General features: G+C 42.7%; 1 protein-coding gene across 3 annotated transcripts in view; it reads left to right on the forward strand.

Annotated features, from left to right (window-relative positions):
• The window catches only part of tafa5a (TAFA chemokine like family member 5a), a 173204-nt gene that overhangs the window by 27367 nt on the left and 128909 nt on the right, over positions 1–16928 (forward strand). For all 3 annotated transcript variants that reach the window (XM_061806638.1, XM_061806636.1, XM_061806639.1), the window contains exon 5: positions 14472–14513. In XM_061806638.1, the coding sequence (XP_061662622.1) occupies positions 14472–14513 (42 nt within the window). The remainder of the gene's footprint in view (positions 1–14471; positions 14514–16928) is intronic.

A 16928-nucleotide genomic window follows, 5' to 3' on the forward strand; every position in this document is an offset into this window, starting at 1 on the left:
ATGACCACGATAAATGGCCCCAGGGCGAGCCATTGGGCAACTGTTCGTAAACGGCAACACGGGACGTCATTTGTCCAAATTTGTGCCAGGGGGCAACCCCCTTTGAACGACTGTCACCCTGCCTTCAAATGACCTGATCCTAATAATGCAAAAGCAAAGCCGTTTTCCCTGGTTTTGTAGTGGTTTGGGAGACTCGATTCTCTCTCAAAGTAGTTTGGGTAATGCGGTTGGCACAGGAAGCAACAGCTCACCAGCCGCAGCTACATTTAATATGCCAAGCCGCTGTGAACAAATGAGCTTGAAACGACTACAGTTGTGTTGTGATGTGAAGCTTTGGCGCCGATCTCCGTGGGAGTCGCGCTAACTTTCCCCGCTGACACAAAAACAACGGAGGGAGTCCGATGCGGTTAGCAGGCGCACGGTCTATAAAAGCAACAATTAGAGCCGGTTCTTGGAAAAAGCCTCCCGCAGAAACACCCATGCAACAATCTGTTACATCACAGTAGCTCTGCTGCAATTATACAACACACATGTTGTTGCTTTTTAATGTTCATCCTGACCGTGTGCTGGGGAAAATGAGAAATTCTTTCTGATCTACTAGGGACGACTTCTAAACAAACATCCTACACTTGGCACTAGAAGGAGAGTGACGAGTCGACTGAGACGACATCCAATGGTATGCGAAGGCCATCAATTTAAAGGGCCGCTGAAATGCCGATAAACGTTCTAAAATAGATATTGTAATGAAAAGTACATACAACATTATTCACTTCAATGTCTGTACGAAAAAATAAATATGAGCGTAGAGCGCGTCATCCATGCGGAAAGTTGCGGAAGTCTCATTCGACATCGAAGTGGTAGCTATATTGGCTGCATCTTCTGTCCGTGACGTCACACTGGGACATTCGCCATTGAAAACACGGAGTGGCACCTGCCATGGGAGAGCAACAACAGAGATATTCAGATTTTTCCAACGCCCCTTCTGACATGGAAGCTTTTTTCGAAGAAGAGAACATCTCACGATCGAGTGAAGTAACCGGGGCAATATTACCCTATCGTTTCGAGCCATATTTAGATGATTTGCGGATCACTTCTAACTAACAACAGACTCCCGGACAGTACGTATGACAGCATAGCGTATAGCGTACTCAGCCGCGAGCGACGATGACGCCAAAAAGTGGCCCGACTTCGGCGCCACGATGAGCCACCCTGGCTTCGGCGCCGACGCGCACATTGACACATTTCGCACCCCTGACTTACATACACGGATCTTTTGTTATGTTCTGAGAGAAGGATTACATCGTCCCCCCCAGCTATAATTTTTTTTTTTGTCGCTTTATACACACATATCTGTCATTTGGAACCTACGAACCTCTCGTCCTTTGCACTTGTAAAATCCGTTTTTCACGATGAACCGGGTCTTTTGGAAAAATATGACGAGTGAATGCATCCTCCCGAGTGTTCAAGCAATATCCAGCAATACAACGAGACGGTATGTTGGCTAACACGAAGGAACAAAGATCCTACGATCCTACCTTCCCGTAGGTAAAACTAGTATAAACGCACGAACCCGATTTTCATGGCGGGAGTTACAAAAAGCCATATATGTCAAAATCATGTTGTGTGGTGGAAAAACAGATGGGTCCATTCCAGCTGCCCTTTTTTAAATTTTTTTAAAAACACACTAAAAATCATGCTTTTCGTGTTAGTAGATCTTTAAGTTAATGGAACATTTCATACAATTTTTGACTACATTTTCTGATGATCATGTTCATTTGTCCAACTTAAACAGCAGATGCTCTTGCAATAAATTTCAAACAATTTTTCATTGCACAGTTGGTGGTGTGTACAGAATGCCACCATTTTTATGAATAGACATTCATAGTTTGCGAGTCTTTTAAAGACGGAAGCATCTGCTTTCCCTCAGCCGCCTGTGTCCAAGTCTTTAGTCTTTGCTGTTTGACTACGTGCCTGACTGTTTTGGTTTTTAACACCGCTTATATTGATAAAGTACAACACACAAATTATTTGTTTAAAAAAATAGATTTTGGAGCTCTCACAGAATCAAGCTTTACATATTTTACTTTAACCACAATCATCAATTTAAATTTAACTATTGCAGACTTCAGTACTCTTCCCATATGGTCCGTATTTTGTGAAACGCTTGCGATAATTTAAATTAATTAGGCGAACAAAAGGTTTCTGTTAGGGAACATCTGTGACTTCTTTGCATGTAATACTTTATTGCCGCCATTTCTCTTGCATGGTTTGCCAAAAAGTCAACATCCATAGTGTGACTAAATGCTCTGAAGAAAATAAGTATTTGAACACCCTGTTATATTGCAAGTTCTCCCACTTAGAAATCATGGAGATATCTGAAATTTTCATTGTAGGTGCATGTTCAGAGATAATCTAAAGAAAAATCCAGAAATCACAATGTATGTTTTTTTTTTAACGATGTATTTGCGTGACATAACTGCAAATAAGTATTTGAACACTTCACAAAAACCAATGTTAATATTTGGAACAGTAGCCTTTGTTTGCAATTACAGAGGTCAAACGTTTCCCGTAGTTGTTCACCAGGTTTGTGCACACTGCAGGAGGGATTTTGGCCCACTCCTCCACACAGATCTTCTCTAGATCAGACAGGTTTCTGGGCTGTCGCTGAGAGAAACAGAGTTTCAGCTCCCTCTAAAGATTTTCTATTGGGTTTACGTCTGGAGACTGGCTAGGCCATGCCAGAACCTTGACATGCTTCTTACGGAGTCACTCCTTGGTTTTACTGGCTGTGTGCTTCGGGTCATTGTCGTGTTGAAAGACCCAGCCACGACCCATCTTCAATACTCTAACTGATGGAAAGAGATTGCTCCCCAAAATCTCACAATCCATGGCGGCGGTCATCCTGTCCTTGATACAGTGCAGTCGTCCTGTCCCATGTGCAGAAAAACACCCCCAAAGCATGATGCTACCACACAGTAGGGATGGTGTTCTTGGGATGGAACTCATCATTTGTTTTCCTCCAAATACGGTGACTGGAATTATGACCAAAAAGTTCCATTTTGGTCTCATCTGATCACAAAAATTTCTCCCATGACTTCTCTGTATCATCCAAATGGTCATTGGGAAACTTCCAACAGTGGACCTTTTTTCACCAACCTGCCTGGCAATTTCTCCATAGCCTTTTCCAGCCGCGTGGAGTTGTACAATTTTGTCTCTTGTGTCTTTGGATGGCTCTTTGGTCTTGGCCATGTTACAAATTTGAGTCTTACCGATTGTATGGTGTGGACAGGTCTCCTTCTGCAGCTAACGACCTCACACAGATGCATCTGATTCAGGATAATACACAGAGTGGAGGTGGACTTTTAAAGGCGGACTAACAGGTCTTTGAGGGTCAGAATTCTAGCTGATAGACAGGTGTTCAAGTACTTATTTACAGCTGTATCACACAAATAAATCTTTAAAAAATCATACATTGTGATTTCTGGATTCTTCTTAGATTATCTCTCTCACAGTGGACATGCACCTACGATGAAAATTTCAGACCCCTCCATGATTTTCTAAGTGGGAAAACTTGCAATATAGCAGGGTGTTCATATTCTTATTTCCTTCACTCTAGGAACTTCTGGAAATGTTGAGGAAGTGGAAATAGTCGTGTTTTTTTTTTTTTTGTATCTCATCCAATGTCCCCCTCGGAGGGTGAGCTATATAGATTCTTCAGGAAGACATGAGCGGCATCAGCCTTTATCTTTCCATAGGTGATGCAGTATCAATTCAGACCCATCTCCACGTGTCTCCACCTCACCCACTGCTTTCCATATAAAACTTTTCTCACCACTCCATCTTATCCCCGGCTCGCCGCAAAATGTCCATTAAGTCCCGGAACTTCAGTCTTTAATGGTTACCTCCCGTCGCAGGGAGGTAATTGGTGTGTGTGATCGGATTCAGAGAGATCGCGGCTTGTGGCTCGCTTCTGCTTTAAATGAAGCTCATCTTGCTGCTTTTTTAATCAGAGCCACAGTGGATGCTCAATCAAGTCACATTACTTCTGATGGATCCGCAGAATGGGGAAAGCTATTCGTCGAGTCATTTACACAATCACGCCCTCACCCACAGATATCGGAATGAGATGTGAGGGTGGGCCCCCACTTTGTTCATCATCAAAGCCTCTCATGCGACAATCTCGCAATTATTCAACCTTAAATGCGCTTGTAATGAAACCAATGGCCAGCACACCGCCGGTCAGCCAAATGAAATTGCTTGTGGATTCCAACCCCCGGTGTGATTGATATCCAAATATTGATCAAATTCCCTATTTCCCAGCAAAAGGACCATTTAATTTGCAAAAATGTCCAATAGCAGCTACTAATGAGATCACAGGTGAGCCATCGTACCGTTATTTCTGGCAGCTCCCAATGATAGAATGAGAGGTTGTCAACAAATCAAGGGTGCAATATGAAATATTACCATAATTTACGGCCTATAAACCGCGACTATTTTCACACGCTTTCAACCCCGCGGTTTATGCGGTGATGCGGCTAATTCGTGTATTTTTTTGCACGGTAAATCTAAAATTTCTAAAGGTAAGTGTGAGACTGGCGGAATACCTGTACCGAGGAAGTGACATTTACCAGCCCTGTTAGCGCGGCGGCGCTAGCGTTAAACTCTCCGTGAACCGTCTTTCTTTGGAAATATCGCGTGTTTCAATGTAGGTTTAAATGTGGACACTTGCGACTTTTACACAGCTGCGGCGTATGTATGTACCAAATGGTATTTCCTTTACAAATGTACTCGGTTGTAACCAGGTACGCTCTGTACGCCGGGAATTACGGTACAAAAAGTAAGGCAGAAAAGATAGCTCGCGCAAATAAAAGTAGTTTTGATTTTCAATGACTATATGTACTGTACATCTTTTCCGATCATCTCTCCATCTACGCATATTTCTAAAGGTTGCACGAACCTGACGCAAACACCAAAGCTTGTCTGTCTTTGTCCGCATCGACCTCCATGCACACACATTGAAACAATCGATTCTACCGCCTTTTGAGTTATAATAATAACCCTCGATTTGTGCATGGATATCATACTTGCTCATGAAGATAACCACGAGGTACTAATACGCCTCTCGGAATTGTGCCCTTGGGAAAGCGCATGCGAATAACCAGCAATGACGGATGTTTCCACAATCAGAAAAACAAAGTTGAAAGTCATTAAAATGGTTGGATTTGCATCCATCTCCGAGGCTTCATTGTTTTGCTTCATTATTACTGAAAACATTTTCCTACTTTGAAAAACAAGCTTTTCATCGGCATTTTCTTCATTTTTTTGACGTGGCAAAATCATATTCCTTCCTCGCTGTTTTGTCCCTGGAACTTGCAAAATATGTAATTGGTAATTTATTTAATTCCAGACAGCTGGGATATTTCATGATTAAACAGAAGCCGGGGGCGCGGTGGATCAGCTGGTAAAGCGTTGGCCTTTAGGGCTTGGGTTCGATTCCCCCCCCCCCGTGTCGAGTTTGCATGTTCTCCCCGTGCCTGTGTGGGTTTTCTCCAGGCACTCCGATTTCCTCCCACATCCCAAAAATTTGCAACATTAATTGGACCCTCTAAATTGCCCCTCGGTGTGATTGTGAGTGCAGGCGTTTGTCTCTGTGTCCTGCGATTAGCTGGTGACCAGTTCAGGGTGTACACCGCCTCTTGCCCATTGACAGCTGGGATAGGCTCCAACACCCCCCACGACCCTTGTGAGGATAAGTGGCAAAAGAAAATGGATGGAAAAACTGGGGCCTTTACAACACAAATTTTCTTTTCAGACCGACACCAGTAAGTGTTATTTTAACCGGCCCTGTTAGCGTCAGTGCTCACGCGGCGCTAGCGTTAGCACTAGCGCTAAACTCTTGTACTGTTGTAAAATTGTCATCCTGTCGGATGTAAGGCCCATAAAATAATCTCAGGGGATAGTATATTTTCGAAAGTTGTCCCAGTCAAACTTGTGAAAGGTTTAATATGACTGATTGCTTTAGGACTACCTTTAGGTGGTAAATACTAACTGTATGACATTTTCTATTTTAGTCCGTGCTGGATCAAAGCCAGTTCATGTGTCTGCACTGCAGCTTTGCTTTCTAAAACCCTAAATGCTTGAATCCTACTGGCCAACCTTTGCCAGTCGGTATCTCTCCCACAAGAACCCTTTTCTCCTCTGGCAGCCCCCAAGACCATATTTCTGCCGTCAGTTCAGATCCAGAGCGGGAGGGAGCCAGCTGGCTTCCGGCTCCGCACCCAGTCATAAAGCCACGGGGCTCGCCGTCCACGGAAAACTGAAATTTGAAGCCAGGAGAATCAGACTTGTGTCGCTGCGCCAAATAGCAAAGAGCCATTAAGCTCTTGATGTGTGGTGGAGCAACAAAAGAGCATGGAGTTGGGGGGGGGGGGCATTGCCATTGCCATTTTCTGTCATATTAAGATAATTGAAGGTGAAATGTGGAAAAACACAAGCCTGTAATGCAAAACAGTACGCAATACATTCCACTGAATAATAATGTTTATTTGATGTGACTTTTTCATGTACAGTATATTCTTCCGCTTTAGGTCAATGATCATAACGGCTCTTTAGCCCCCCGCCCCTCCTTCTGTCACACTGCTGCATACATCTCTCCATATTTATATGCTCAAAAAACACACAGACATCAATATTCCATGCTCCCTACTTGTTCAACTTTAGAATGCATTCACTCGAATAATCTCTTCCTCGGTGAGATAACCGGCCAATAAAATGTCGAGCCGCATGCGATTGGAGGCCGCTCCAGGAAGCCGGCTTTGAATGATGTCCCGTGTAGCGCCGCGGAGATAAGACGGGGAAACCGCAGCGATTCATCCCGCCAGTCAAACGGGACCCGTTAGTTGGCTCATTCTCTATTCCTGCAGCCACCGTTGACCGGAAACATTGTAACCAGGCAACTCTATTTTACACCCTCGCTTGTACCTGCCGAGTCCAATTTCACGTCTGCCATGCCCGCAATGATGAGCCCGCCTTCAAAGTAAACCTTTTCTCCGTGTTAGGCCGCGGATGATAATGTTTAAGAAGGCAATCCCGGGCCGGGCCTCTTGACAGCATAAGAGGAAAACAAAATCAAAGCTGAATTCCAATATTTTGGGGCCTTATCCTCACCTACTGCATGCCGAGAGGAAACCGCGCCGAAAAACATGTCAATATTCTTTAAAAGGACTCATACAAGTCAGAAATGAGATCATATGAATGTGGAAAATGAATTGCGCTTTCAGAATGTAAACTCATACGAAGCCGCAGTAATTAAAAAAGAAACATCTGTGACAATTAAAAGCTGCTCTAGTGAGGTGGGGGGAAAAAAAAAAAAAAACACTCCTTCGTAAAAAGTTGGTTGAAAGTCTCCCATGGAATTTTTGCTCCAAACCCGAGCTGCCGATGGGCTGCAGAAATTGCAGCGCTGATAGTTCCGTATTCCAAAAGCAAGGCAGAGAACACGTACTCAAATTGATGCGCAATTTCGAAGCATCCCCTGTTGTTGTGCGAATGTGTTCGAGGTCAATTCAGCCCGTTTTCTGCTTGGGTTGTCCTTTTTGAAAATGTTATGGATCGGATTTTTTGGATACGGCAATACGAAACGAGCTCTGTCACGGATCGCGTAATCCGTTCCGCCAGGTCTATGTTCATTTTCAAACGTTTAAATATGCCATGAACTTTGATCGCAAAGCAGTTTAATATCATTTCAGCCTTACAACATTTAATCACAATGCATAATAAATTAGGCACAATACGTAAATGTCTTCCCAATTGAATTTCTCTGTAACTTATCCGGCTAGCAACGCATGCTAAACTTAGCTCCTCCCCCTCAGAGAAAGCTTCCCTCTCAGTTGACGTGCCGTAATTCTTTAACGCCAGTGCGCAACTGGCCAACTGGGCCAAACATGGAAACCTGTCTCCGTTCTCATTAAATTGCCGAGGTGGATTAATTTACCTGCTGCCATGGCAGCGGCCCACTGTTTAGATCTCCGGCCCCACAGCTGTCCTCGCTGGCTTTGATGTGTGTGTGTGTGGGGGGGGGGGGGGGTGAGAGATCGGGAGATGGGAGTGCAAGGATGGAAAGGACCACAGGGAGAGGGAGGGGGGGGGGGGGGGTCACGTGATTGACAGCACTTTTTTTATTTTTTTTTGCGTTTGATCAGCCATCGGAAAAATGGGACGGGACAAGTGAATGCATGGCCATGTGTGCACCTGTGTGCAGCTTGAGACCGTCTCCATGGAGACCACTCTACCAATGAGTGAGTCAGGAGAGCTGAGGAAGTAGCGCATGCATAATTCCCACTGGTGCTTGACACATTATTATTATTATTTTGTTTTTAGGTGATGAGTTTTTAGAATTTTTGACCAGATAGATTTTACAGTTACAGAATTGAAGGAGCAAATGCTGTGCTCATCTTGCACTCGTTCATCTGCCGTAAGAGAATGACGCGTTTGAGGGAACAAAACAGTCAAAGAAGCGCTCAGTCACTTGTTGACTGCATTGGAATATATTGTGCAATATACCTATAAACGCACCCAAGACGGCAATTGTCAGACGTGTGCTTTTATTTCTTCATAGTCCCCATAAATATAGTTTCTTTTAATATGACTGAAATTCTCAAACCCTGTGGCCTGTCGTGCCTGTAGAGGATACAAAAAATTGCAACAGTACCGTAATTTCCGGCCTACAGAGCGCTCCTGGTTATAAGCCTCACCGAATACATTTGTAAAGGAAATACCATTTGGTACATACATACGCCGCAGCTGCGTAAAACCCGCAAGTGCCCACATGGAAACCCATATTGAAACACGAGATATTTACAAAGGAAGACTGTACACAGAGAGCTAACGCGAACGTGAATGCCGCAGGCTAAAGCTAGTGCTACCACTAATGCTAACAGCTGGTTCAAATAAAACTTACCGGTAAATATCACTGAGACACACCAGTAACACAGCAGCAACACGCTAGCACAGCGCTAACAGGGCCGGTAAAAGTCACTTCCTCGGCACATATATTCCACCGGTCTCATTCTTAACTTTTCTGCTCGAGTGCCTCCTTGCGGTCGTTAGAAAAAATGCACAAATTAGCCTCATCACCGCATAAACCGCAGGGTTGAAAGCATATGAAAAAAGTCGGGGGGCTTGTAGGCCGGAAATGAAAGCAAGTAAAATACACCGATACAACATGGCCAAGGCACTTTGGAAGTGTTTGACAATGCATGAGAGGAGATTAAGCGTCGTGATTTGTATTCAACAACAAGACACGTCAGTCATCAGTAAAACAAAAGCATCTGCTCCGCCGTGATACTCGATATCAGCCCCGCTTGTTTTGTTGTTTTAATATTGTTTTCACGCCGAATGAACTTCTAATGAGCACATTTACAAAGAAAGGCGCGGAAGCAAAGACTCTCATCTCGCCGCCCACACCGCTGCACAAACAGCTTTATTTTGTCGCTGCAAATATGCCTGCCGTCACAAAACTCTGAGTCCGTCTTGGAAGAACTTGCGACACATAATAGCAATGAGTGGGCAGTGGGTGTGAGTGGAAGTCTGAGTTTGTTTGCAGTGATGCGACGGTATGTACTGCACCAGTACCAAATAGTACTTCTTTTTCGTTATATTTGTTTCAAGTGTCTTGTCCTTCACAATGTGGCATAATGCAATTTGACAAGGTTTATACCGTTGCTGAATGGTTTGTTTTTTCCGCGCTTATTTTGACATGCTGTTTCTGTACATTTGAAACATTATGGATCTGTCGCATGAAAGTAGTCCAGTCCTGAGATTTGCTGTCTATACGGTATAAAAAATCGATATGAGCCATTGTGATTTGTGTTTTTCCCTGCCTTTCGAAATGAAATGTGAATCAGGCTGCGGAACGAATTAAATACGCCGTGGCTTGACATTTAACCCATTGCAATTTGAGTTCACTAAAATAAAAAATAACCTAGGTTGTGAATTCAATAAATAAGTTCCAGGTCACGACTTGGCTACTTTAGAATTTCATTTATTTGATTTGTGTTTTTCTTACGTATGACTGTGAAGCATTGCTTTTGTATTGTGTATATACGACCCTTCTAATACTACATGAAAAACTTTGACTCCTCTCCATGAAAAATCCTGCATGAGCATAATTGACTTACTCCTGTCATGCAGATGCCAGAAAAAAATGTGAACAATTTACTTTCTGTCAAAATTTGTAAAAACAAATCCTATTGAGAGGGGGGGACAAAAGCTCCAAATATCCAAAGAAAAAACCCCCAAACCACCAGGATTTAGTTATATTTTTTTTTGTAATCCTGCTAAGACACCAGTGTGAAAATATGTTCTATATAATTGCAATAAATACTAAATAATGAGCAGTCGTTGTGATCCTAAAAATATATTTTTTTTAAACTTGGAACAAGCCATTTAAAATGGGCCACATGTTCCTTTACTATAATAATAAAATAATTCTTTCTCATATACTGTAATGGATTCATTTAGGGAGCACTTGCAGATAAAGTGCTGCACTGATGAGCAAAACCAAGTTCTTCAGATACATTATAAAGATGAGGAAAAGCACCAACAAAGTGAAAACAATTTCAGAAATAAGTCAAAGCAAAAACACTTTCTGTAAATTGAAACACATAAACAACTGCGATTGGGGGGAAAAACACAGTTAAAAATATGGCAGGACCTATACTGTACATAAAATGCAACAGGAAACCTGAAGTTCTGTAGTTTTGCTTTTAAAATATCAAGTGAGCAGGGTCCGTGGTGCTTGGGCATATGATCGACCTTCGTAATGCAGAAACCGTGTGGGAAGGTAAACACGTTCAACAGGTTCCTTCAAATACTGTATCCTGGTGCTCAACCATTTGGAAACTCTACAGCAGCACCTTGAATTGAAGCAAAGGGATGTGAACACTGGGGTGATGTGGTGTTGTACTTGAGCAGTATGCTTCTGTCAATTTTATACAACATACACACATCCATTTTCTTTTGCTTCTTCGGGTCGTGTCACGGGGGGAAGTAGCTTCAGCAGGGATACACAGACTTCCCTTTCCCCAACCACTTCTTCCATCTCTTCCGGAGGGATCCAGAGGCGTTCCCAGGCCAGCCGAGAGACATGGTCTCTTCGGCATGTTCTGGGTCGTCCCAGGGGTCTTTTTCCGGTGGGACATGCCTGGAACACCTCACTGGGGAGGCGACCGGGAGCCATCCGGATCAGATGCCCCAGCCACCTCTCAATGCGGAGGAGCAGCAGCTCGACACTGAGCCCCTCCCGGATGACCGAGCTTCTCACCCTATTTCTAAGGGAGAGTCACTTCGGCCGATTGTATCTGGGATCTTGTTCTTTCGCTCACGACCCAAAGTTCATGCCCATAGGTGAGGGTAGGAACGTAGATCGACTGGTAAATTGAGAGCTTCGCCTTTCCACTTAGTTCCCTCTTTACCGCAATGGACCGATACAAAGTCCGCATCACTGCAGACGCTGGACAGATCCGTCTGTCGATCTCCCACTCCATTCTTCCCTCACTCGTGAACAAGACCCCAAGATACTTAAACTCCACCAGTTGGGGCAGGATCTCATTCCCGACCCGGAGAGGGCCACCTTTTTCCGACAGAGGACCAAGGTCTCGGATTTGGAGGTGCTGATTCTCATCCCAGCCGCTTCACACCCGGCTGCGAACCGCTCCAGTGAGCGTTGGAGTGCTGGAGCGAGTTGGAATTTTATACACATGGAACTCCAGATTTCTGAAGGGAAAAAAAAAAAAAAAAAAAAAGGTCCCCTTTTGAATTAATTCCAAACTTTTTGATCCCGTAACATCGTTCTCACTCCTTAGGCAGCGCTAATCTCGTCGCATTTCCCCTCTTCTAATGTTACACCTCCGCGCAGCGAGTCTTTTTTTAAAGGATTTTGTCCAAGGTGACCGTGACCCGTCATGTCTCAAAGGCCCCGGCAATTTTTCCACTCACAATCGCTGGAGCGGTGAAATTGTTGTGAGCGATGTGATGTCTCTAAATAAGCTTTGGCAGAACAGTTCTGACGCCGGGATCATTTCGGGAGGGCCGGTGGGCAACAAATGACAGATGACAAGGATGGAATGTGTGCCAGCGTGTGTGTCTGTCACAGCATCCAAGCAAGTATCATAGTCCGGATTGCGTCGTGCGTGTGTGCGGGTGGACCACCGAATCCAAAGTGATGGCAAATCCCGTTCTTCCGACCCACTTCTTAGAACATGCCAAAGTTGGACTCGTTTGACCCGTGTGTATGCTAATCGGATCATGTGTTTGTGCGAATTTGCGAGCATGTGAGTGGCCAACATTTGAGCGCTCATCTTTTTAACGGCGGCCATCTTTTGTCTCGTGCTGGCAAGCGTGACCGTCGTCCCGCCGCCCCTCAATGTAGTTTCATGCTTGGTTGAAACGCATCATTATGCATCTGGACACCATGACAGTTTCAAACCCTCCCTCCCAAAAAAAAAGGAACATTTTATAGTTGCACTGGAAAAACAAAACCTGTCGCTACTTACCAGAGGAGAAAACCTGAACTTGAAACCAGGGATTCAACGATACCAGCAGCCTTTTGGTATCAGGACTGCGCATCAGTACTCGTAAAAACACTCCGATACTAGGACATCGATACCACATTACCAATCTGTCATCTACAATCCCCCCCCCCCCCCTCTTTCCTTCCCCGGCAAGACCAAATTCAAAATACAAAATAGAGAATTACCCTGAAAATAAAATTTTACCACAGCTTGTCCAGAAACATTCTTTATTCTCATTTGTGATGTTGAAGTTTTTTTAAACAATAATCATCATAATGGTAATTGAGTGAAATTTATTCATTATTCCATAAAACTTTGTATCACTTGTGTGTATAAGTGTTGTGAGTGACAGATATACCATGTTCAATAAAGGTTTGTTTCTGAACAATATTTTAATCAAACTAATCTGTGACACAGAAATTGCAAGACGTAATGGCATTATCAATTCCCATATTTTCTGCACTATAAGGGGCACCACATTACAAGGGGCACCGTATTTCAAAACCTTTTCATAGAAAGGCGCACTACATTATTAGGCGCATAGAATAGACGCTATAGTAGAGGCTGGGGTTACGTTATGCATCCATTATATGGGCCACGCTAAAGGCTCAATACTGATCCATATGTAAGGTGCACCTGATTATTAGCCGCACTGTCAGTTTTTGAGAAAATTAAGCCTCTTTTTTTGCGCTTTATAGCGCGGAAAATACGGTATGTATAAAGTTGGTATCATAAAGTAAAGTGCTTGTATCTGTACTCGATCTGATAATTCTGTTCCAGTTTAGCAAATAATCCAATGTATTGATAAATTTGATTGTCTGTTGGGACATTTTTTTTTTGCTTTCTTGGCTTCCGTAGTTGAATGCACATCATTGCTTATGAGCATAGCTTAAACTAACAACATGGCTTTTATTTTCTGCCCATCTTGCCAAGTCATCAATTTGATCATTAATAAAAAACGTTCCTTGTATTCCACTCTTAAGATCATAAAGTTAATAAAGCTTGAATAAACTCTACCATAGCTTTTGTAAATTCTTGTTGGTCTATTTTAGCTGTCAATCATTTTTGTTGACCGGCTTGGACACCTTTTAGATCTTAATGTGCCTCTTTTGTTTTGTTTTTACTTTTCATTGTGTGGAGTGTTTGTACTAACTCTGCTACGTTGTAAAATGATGAAATATAAATATCCCGGTTATTATGAGCTACAAACGAGTGTCATCACCGCAAAGTACAACCATTAATAAACATAGTTTATGTCATTGGCTGCCATGAAATGTCATCCGGAAACAGTCCTTGGCAAAATCCGATAATTGCTCGTGGATAACTGCCTCCAAATAAAAACATTCATTTTGAGAATTAAAACATTTAATGAACCCGTGTAAACACGTGTTATTGGTGCTTTACCAAAAAGAGTCGCACTTGGGATGAATCGTTCTTGAAGTCTCACAAATGAAAAGGCAAAAAAATTAATAAATAAATTAAAAAAAAAAAAAAAAAGGCCGAAAAGCAAAGCAGCCTTTTTATTAACACAGCGGGCTCGTAAATGATGTGTTGCTATCGCTGACTGATTGCTCATTTCCATTCCCGGTGACTTTATGAGGCTTGATGGGCGAACATGTAAAATGCATGAACGTATAGCGCGCTACACTGTTGTCTTGATTGGCTAATTAAACAGCCTGTGAATTCTGCTGTTAGTTTATGCTCAATTTAATGAGCGCCGTGTCGTTAGCTTAAGGTACATTCTAACCTCCCATCATTAGCGCGGAGTAGCTTGATGTATTATGCCTCGGATATCACATTTATATGCTAAATTGAGTTTATCTGTGCAGGATCTTGCGATTACTCTTTTGTGTGTGAATAAATTGTTTTAAAGCGCTTCCTCTGCTCTTTTTCCGTTAGGGACCAAGCAACGTGAGGTGACAGTGATTCCCCCTTCTCAAGGTAAGACATTTTCACTTGTCATCCTCCAATCTGTAGAAGAAGTGTTGTTGAACTATGTAGATGTTAATTTAATCTGCTGTTGTCGATAATACTGTAAGTTTAGTTGAATGTTTGCAATGACAGTAATTTCCGGCCTACAAGCCGCGACTTTTTCCACACGCTTTCAACCCTGCGGTTTACGCGATGGTGCGACTACTTAGTGCATTTTTTCGAACGGCCGCCAGGGGGAACTCGAGCGGAAAAGGTAAGAATAAAACCGGTGGAATGTATGTGCCAAGGAAGTGACTTTCACCGGCCTTGTTAGCGCTGCGCTAGCATGTTGCTGCTGTGTTACTGGCGTGTCTCAGTGATATTTACTGGAAAGTTTTATTTTAACTGGCCCTTTTAGTGTTAGCGCTAGCGTTAAACCCTTTCTGTGTATCATTTTTTTAAATATTTCGTGTCTGAATGTGCGTTTCAATGTGGGCACTTGCGGCTTTTAAACAGCTGCGGTGTACATATGTATCAAATGGTATTTCCTTGACAAATGTTACTCGGTGAGGCTTATAACCAGGTGTGCTCTGTAGACCAGGAATTACAGTACTTCATCTGTAAGGGTTGTATGCTTTTGATGAAACGCAAAAACACCCGACATGAAGTGCTGTGCTCAACCCCACAGGTGTCAATCTCAAGGCCCGGGGGCCAGATCCGGCCCGCGACATGATTTTATGCGGCCCGTGAAGGCAAATCTAGTGTGTCAACTTCCATGATTCTTGTGAAAAGCTGCACCTAATTTTCAAATTGTCATATATCATAATGGATAATAAGTTATTCCAAACAGTTTTTTTTAACCAAATAATGAACAGTAGTTGAAAAAGCCATTCCCATTTGAAAAATAGTTTAGAAATGTCACATTTGAATATGAGGTGATTAAATATTTTTATGGTTGATGGTCATAATGGCCCTCTGAGGGAAACCATAACTGCAACGTGGCCCGCGGCAGAAATGAGTTTAACACCCGTGCTCTACGCTGTTTTTATGCTTTCTTTTGTTTTTACAAAATCTCCCTTGTGAGTGTTGCACGTAAATATTGAAAGTTTGTTGCCCTGCCATTTTTCTTAGTTTTTGGGTGTGGCAGAATATGACTGTGAGAAATGCCACGAGAAACTATTCAATTTCACTCTAATTTAAAAAAAAAAAACAACAAAAAAAAACTTTAAAATAGTATCCATATCTGTGCCGATATTGCACATCTACGCTGTACTCAAACATTTACAGTAGCTGTTCAAATTGAAACACAACATGACTTGTTAAAGTATTCAGTATGTAAGTATTTTTTTCACACTGTTCTAATAAATATGCAATTGGATTTTAGAATATCTCGTCAGTTTTTGACAAATTAAAAAAAACATTTTTTTTCATGTTTGGACAAAAGAAGGATCAGTCCAATTTTGCGAGTACATTGAGATGAGATCATTGTTATATATTTTCCCCTCTAAAACAGAAAAATAATTCCTTTTTTTTTTCAATTGGAATGGAACATTAAATGACAGTTTTACCATCTTAGTCAAGTTGGCAAATGTCCCCAAATGCTTCTTAAAAGATATTTCTTGACTTTCTTAGTGTGTTTGTATTTTTGTTTTTTGCCCAGCTATTTATTATTTACAAGGCAGCGTTGTGTCAACATGCTTGCCAGCCCATTTCACAAAACTTCACACTGACACCTGACCCCGCCGTAGTCACACACACACACACACACACACACACTCAAAAGTTTACACTCACGCACAGTGCACACATACAAACACAGTCCCGTGCATCCAAATATGCCTTTCAGATGCTGATAAACAAGATACGGGCGGGCGGGCTTTGACCCTCTCTGTGTTAATCCACTCAATACGCCACTGCATACACACAGGCGCAAACACGCACGCACACTATTGTTGATTCAGGCCACATTCATCCAATCCAATGCATCACAAGAGCAGACCAAGAAGAGAAATAGACGAAGTCGATCAGAGCTTCGTCCTATCCTCCTTCCTTTGCTTCCCTCAGTCAGTGTGCATGTGCGTGTGTTTATCAGTTGGAGAGACTATTTCAAATGGACGACGACGAAAACCTTTATTTTGATATTCTCTGGCTAAAGTACCTCCGTCGTTGAGAGAACGGCAACGTCCTAATGATACCATTTGCAATAATGTTCCATTTGTGCGTGTTGTTTTTTTTTCAGTTTGCCTTGTGTAATTACAAAACAGCATTGAAGTAGCCAGATGTGATGGCAATCACAAGTCGCCATCATGACTGACTTTGTTGTTTTTGGCCAGTTGTTGCCACGCAGATTACTTTGCAATGTATGCCAGGCTGTTAACGGTTGACACAAGCATCGTGCGGTTGTTTTATTCACGCAATTAGTATTGATGGTGTCGCTTTCGTCAC

Source organism: Syngnathoides biaculeatus, chromosome 20, assembly GCF_019802595.1.
Source record: "Syngnathoides biaculeatus isolate LvHL_M chromosome 20, ASM1980259v1, whole genome shotgun sequence".
Taxonomy (NCBI): domain Eukaryota; kingdom Metazoa; phylum Chordata; class Actinopteri; order Syngnathiformes; family Syngnathidae; genus Syngnathoides; species Syngnathoides biaculeatus.